Source organism: Manduca sexta, chromosome 25, assembly GCF_014839805.1.
Source record: "Manduca sexta isolate Smith_Timp_Sample1 chromosome 25, JHU_Msex_v1.0, whole genome shotgun sequence".
Classification (NCBI taxonomy): Eukaryota; Metazoa; Arthropoda; class Insecta; order Lepidoptera; family Sphingidae; genus Manduca; species Manduca sexta.
This window is the reverse complement of record NC_051139.1, coordinates 8,791,374-8,797,410: the sequence shown is the minus strand read 5'-3', so window position 1 is coordinate 8,797,410 and position 6,037 is coordinate 8,791,374. Positions and strand designations below refer to the sequence as shown.

At 34.8% G+C, this 6,037-nt stretch overlaps 1 protein-coding gene across 1 annotated transcript; it reads left to right on the top strand.

Annotated features, from left to right (window-relative positions):
* LOC115455860 (splicing factor 3B subunit 6) lies at window positions 1–4,294 on the top strand. The gene is made up of 3 exons (XM_030184625.1): window positions 1–150; window positions 2,244–2,362; window positions 3,990–4,294. Exons 1-3 carry the CDS (start codon window positions 121–123, stop codon window positions 4,219–4,221), a joined length of 381 nt encoding a protein of 126 aa, XP_030040485.1. The 5' UTR covers window positions 1–120; the 3' UTR covers window positions 4,222–4,294.
* The last annotated feature ends 1,743 nt before the right edge of the window (window positions 4,295–6,037 follow it).

Here is a 6,037-nt window from a genome sequence, read left to right as displayed (position 1 = left end):
TTTGTCAAATGTCAAACTCAAGTGCCTCAAATCTGTCGTAAATCGCAACAGAAATCTCAATATTTTGCTTGTGTTTGAAGGTGTTTCAGATTTATTTACACAGCACAAACAGCATTTAGCATGGCATTAGCACTACAAAGACGCGCCAATGTAAGTAATATTTCCAAATTCAGCCCCTAATTTACGTTTATGTAGCAACTTGACCTTACGAACTCAATTTAATACGGGCCTTACTATTTTATTATTTTACAATTCTATCCTCTGATCATCGTTCCTCTCTTTTTAAAGGGATATTGATACACAATCATTGTTTATAACATAAACATCATATGGATAAAGAAAATATCTAGTTTGAAGTTAAAAACTTTGGAATGGCATTTAGGCTTCTAAAGAACGAAACTCATGACATCTTGGAGGTTAAACGATACAACCAGCTACAACAAATTAAAATTAGTTGCAGGTTTCTTTAAATCTTGCAGTTTGGCAAACACTATTGTAGATTGGTTCTAAATTTTTTCTTTTCACTTCAACATTGTTATAAAATAAATTTTATAAGGAAGTTATGAGGGAAAATCTGTCTGTATTTTTATTAAATTTAATATGCAGATAGTTTAAGACCTTTGGAAGGTTGTAGGCTACTTTCTATCCCAGGAAAATATAAAGTGGGACTTTTATCCCGGGAAACTCATTCACGCGAAACGGTAAACCTGTGAACAAAAACTAGTTTTAACTTTGAACCTTTACTTAGTACTAATACTAGTTTTATTAGAAAAACTTGTTAAGGATTGAAAATATGGATATTCTTTATTAAAATATTTATAAAAAAATCTTAGTTAATCTTGATCAAAATTATCATCTTACATAAAAGAATTTTAACATATAACAATTTGATCTTTAACATTGAACTATGACCACAGTTGAAACAGTTTTAACTGAATCTTTCCAATAAACATGTTTTGTCTATTTAGAACTAGTTTTCACTGATAGTCATTTTTAGCAACAGTTCATACTAGTTGAATAGTAGCAGTACAGTAGTAGTAGCTTAAACTAGAGAAAAAGCATTGTAACTAAGAATGGGTTCTAATTGTATCACTTAGATAATAATAATAATAATAATATCAGCCCTGTATTATATACTTGCCCACTGCTGAGCACGGGCCTCCTCTACTACTGAGAGGGATTAGGCCTTAGTCCACCACGCTGGCCTAGTGCGGATTGGTACACTTCACACACCTTCGAAATTCCCATAGAGAACTTCTCAGATGTGCAGGTTTCCTCACGATGTTTTCCTTCACCGTTAAAGCGAACGATAATTCACAAAGAATACACACATGATTTTAGAAAAGTCAGAGGTGTGTGCCCTTGGGATTTGAACCTGCGGACATTCGTCTCGGCAATCCGTTCCACACCCAACTAGGCTATCGCCGCTTATCACTTAGATACTTTACTTAAAAGTTTTGGTGTGCAAGTCCAACTTGCATTTGTCCATTTTTTTTATAATTACTAAGAAACACATATGGTGACAGAAAGTCAAATGATAGTAGCTATTTTTTTATGACTATCCAGAAACTGCAAACCCCCTCCGGCCATGGGAATCAGTGAAACGGCTCTCCCTTCCCACTCCCATTATATTTGTTTGGTTTTAGGTGTTTATCTAAAACCAAACAAATATAATGGGAACGCACACAATCTAACAAACATGAAGAACTTAAACTTACTAAAGAGCAAAAACTCATCATATTTATTATCCTTTCATATTCAACGAAGTCTCCCTCTGTGTCTGTCTGTCTGAATGTGATAAACTCAAAACTGCCAAACATATTGTACTTAAATTTGGTATGAAGATATTTTGAGACCTTGGGAAAGATGTAGGCTACTTTTAACCTGGGAAAATATATAGCAGATTTTTTATACCGGTAAAACTCATCACACACTCAGAACCACCAGCAAAGGCTAGTTAATATGTATAATATAAAATTGTACATATTTTAAGTCTATTTTAAATGTAATGTAATGTGCAACCTACACACACCCTTTTACATGAAAAATATAACACATTAAATAAAAGCATTCTAATTATGCTTATGAGAATATCATGCTAAGAGCCTTTTTAAGCTTTTGTACTTAAAGCAATTCTTAAGACAGAGAACTTTTTCTACCAGACAATACTTGTTTAAATTATTGTTTATGTTCTTGGTAACATTGTTTTAAATAATCTAAAACTTGATTTATTTATGTTTTAGGTGCGGTTACCACCAGAAGTAAACAGAATTCTGTACATCAGAAATCTGCCTTATAAAATATCTGCTGAAGAAATGTATGATATATTTGGAAAATATGGTGCCATAAGACAAATACGAGTGTATGTACGCTTTGAATAATTATATTATGTTTCTTTTTTTAAATATGGAGGTAACTTAATTATATAATAATGTTATAAAATACATGTATATTTTATGATAAAATTGTTTAGTTATTGCCAAAAGCGTTAAACAATATAGTTATGGACTAGACATCAGGGCCAAATTTGTTCTCCAAAGTTGTTATCAATTGGTAATAAAAAGTCAACTTACTTACAAAAGTTTACATTAATATATATCAAATACGAATTTAATTTTCTCACTGTGATTTAAATAAATATTTAGTTGAGTATGTGTTAAAGATTATAGATTTCTGCTAATAAGTACATTTGTTCACAAAAAATGAGTTTGCTTGGTCGATTGACTAATTCTGTAGACAAAATTATCTGAAGCATGTCAGTACCACTTAGCTTTATAGAGGCAAGAAGAAACCTGCTATCAAATTTTTTACAGATTTTATGTTGATTTAATACAAAATGAATTTCTGAAATTCAATTTTGTATCATTTCGGTCTGTAAGAGACAAGGCCAAGATGTAGACTTTCATTTTAATATAAAAGTAAAAAATGTAATTATTACAAAAATTTTAACTTACCAATAATTAGATTGGTTTAAAAAATATTAGGTATTTATAGCTATTGCATCATATACCCAACATAAAATGATTTATAGTTATATTTAGCTAAGATGTTTTTATTACATAGATACGTTGTCCGAGCTCAATACTGGCAAGACGAAAGTAAAGTAATTGCCTGACATTCACTTAGTCAACCTCCAACCACTGTCGCCGCTAGTCGGCTTACTAACTTTTGTATTTTTATAAATAAAATGTCTTCCTGTGTTTTTAGACGATGTACAAATTATACTCCAATTGTGAATGAAAAAACGTTTCATTTCATACGTTAGTAATAAGTATACACTATTTAACTTATTTTTTAACTAATAAATGCATTTGATTCAACCGACATGGCGACGGGGCGGTCGACGCTCGGGTCCGTTCGGACATACTCGGGCTCACTCGGCGCGTATCAATGCGAGCCGCTTGGGCTGTGACTATAGTAAATACTGCGCTGTTTTTATCTGCAATTTTGTTAGTGTATGACGCGTCTATTTGTAAAACGTCATTGATATTTAGTGTTTGAGTTTTATTGGTCAGTTTATTTTTTATTAAAACACCTTCGTTAATTATTGTGTTATTTTAAAAATCTTGGAAATACTTACATTAATAAGTAATACATACATGTATAGGTTGTGTTAAAATATTACTAACAAATAATTATTATCTAAATCTTTAGAAATGTCAAGGGTAAACCCTTAATACAAAGTGGTGCTATATACCGTGCAAAAGATGAAGTATTTTGTAAATTATTTTATATTGGTGTTTAGCTATTTCACGGTATGCTGTTACTATACCATGAGCGCATCATTTTTGTATGACAATCTTCCAAATTTCCACTCAATACAATTTTAGGATTCTTTAGTTGTTGCCAACTTTACATTGCAAGTGGAAGAGCCAAATGGTTCTTGACTGCCGGTTTATCTGACATCTATCTCCTATTTATTTATATTATTTTATATAAATTTTGTTTTATATTTTGACCATTCTTAATGAAAGTAATTTCTATTTCAGTGGTAATACACCTGAAACCAGAGGAACTGCATTTGTTGTATATGAAGATATATTTGATGCAAAAAATGCTTGTGACCACTTATCTGGTTTTAATGTATGTAACAGGTACCTAGTAGTTCTGTATTATAGATCTAACAAAGCATTTAAAGGTATGGATATTGAAAAGAAACAAGAAGAATTAGACACATTGAAAAAGAAATATGGCATTTCAACTGAAGAACTTCGCAAGTAATGATAAGTACTATTTGTAGGTTAATATTATTATGTTCTACTACTTTAATGAAATAAATGACTATTCTAAAATGCTTGTTTAATTTTTATTTAGAGAAGATAATATGTGATAAGACATTGTGTGTCTGTGAGGTTTAATTCTAATATATTAGCATTTTACTGTAGAGTACGTTCGCCTACTATTATAAGATTTTATGTTCATTTTTACTTATTTCAGAAAAATGAGCGAGTTTTTATGTTGGTAAAAACTAATAAACAATAAGTAATAATTCCCACATCTTTCGGGATTATTATCAATTCGCAAGAACGAGGGCACACAATGCCTTAACGGAGTTACTGCGTCATTTTACATACTAATCATTGTACCATGTCACATAACGCTACCGTGTATTGTGGCACCGTTAACACTAAGCACACAGCTCTTGCGATCTGAGAGACTAGGCTGAGAGGGGGAAGCGTTGTGGTATGGTCCTAGAGGAATGCGCGGTCTCTGTTGGCCTGGTCGTCTTTAATAGGGGGTCAGTGGACACGCATGTGCGGCTCAAATGTAGATCGTTTAAAGTCCTCCCCATCTAAGGAGTTGTAGACTTGGCCGCTCTAGTCTCTAGTTGTGACTCCTAATAAACTAAATAACGGGCGTTACCCTTCGAAGCAATTCTTGTACGCTGGGTTTCGACAACGAATGCACGCCCATGCATGGGGGGACATTATGCCACGTACCTAGGCATATAGTGGAATGTGGCCCCAGCAGTCGCCAAGCCGGGGGAAACCAGTATGCCATTCGTAGGTTTCCCTTGATGTTGACTACGGGGTCTGTAACCAAAAAAAAATGCCTGCCGCTTGCGATACCGCCATCCCCACGGCAGCAAGTGTTCTGGTGTTCGGCGGAGCTAACGCAGTTGCACAGCTCTTGCGGTGTTGCACGCCATCGTTACGTCAACCGAGGTCGAATCAAAGCAGTAGATTACGCAGGCCAGGAGTGGAAGCTCTTCGTAGATCTGCCATTCCTGGGTTGAGAGATGGTTAAGTTCAGTTGTAGAGATCGTCCTCTAAAAAGAGGCGAAGAGAGAGCTGCGGGTGTCTGTGCTGGTGGTGGCCCAGGGCCATTGATCGCGGCAAGGAGAGTTTTTTTGGTGACTTGGCGGTACCCATGAGTGGCGCCCCTATCCCTTGGAGATAAGTAAGCCTCGCCCAGCGGCGCCCCCACTGCAAAGTCCCTGACTACAGCTTCTGGTCCATATTGTCGCCGCCTTGTTTCCGGCTAACGTGGCAATCACTCCTCCACCGATGGCGAGCCACCTGACGTGACGCTATCGTCCATCGAAAGTTCGGCAAGTGATGTCACCAATGTTGTCACAAAAAACAGGAATATTTTTTAAAATAATATATTTAATGCACGTAACATATTCAAAATTCTAAAATATTAAGAATAAGACCAGATATGCACTAAAAGCTTCAAACGCGTCGATAAAATAGAGGTGAACTCTTTACCTCTACATCCCCTTCCCGCGCACAGTGCGCTTCGAGTTGTCGCTGCATAAATTTATTAATATTATATTTATTAATATGATATTATACCTAAATTTATATTGTTTAAAAATATCGGTTTGTGTCTTAAAAGTATGTAGAAATGACAAAGGTTGAACTAAAACAACAAATACCATCAAATGTCACCGGTAATTTACATTATTTATAGTAACTTCCTCTTGAGGGTATTAGCTTCTTGTACGTCCTTTAAAATAAGCCCGTGGACACAATTCTTTAAATAAACCAAACTTACACTCGTCTCCCGTGGTCGTGGCCGGACGCAACATTGC

Bases quoted from the DNA above. Each gene is read 5' to 3' on its own strand.
- LOC115455860 (XM_030184625.1), top strand. From the start codon at position 121: ATGGCATTAGCACTACAAAGACGCGCCAAT. The intron at 151-2,243 runs GTAAGTAATATT...TTTATGTTTTAG, and splicing joins CACTACAAAGACGCGCCAAT to GTGCGGTTACCACCAGAAGT. The intron at 2,363-3,989 runs GTATGTACGCTT...TTTCTATTTCAG, and splicing joins GCCATAAGACAAATACGAGT to TGGTAATACACCTGAAACCA.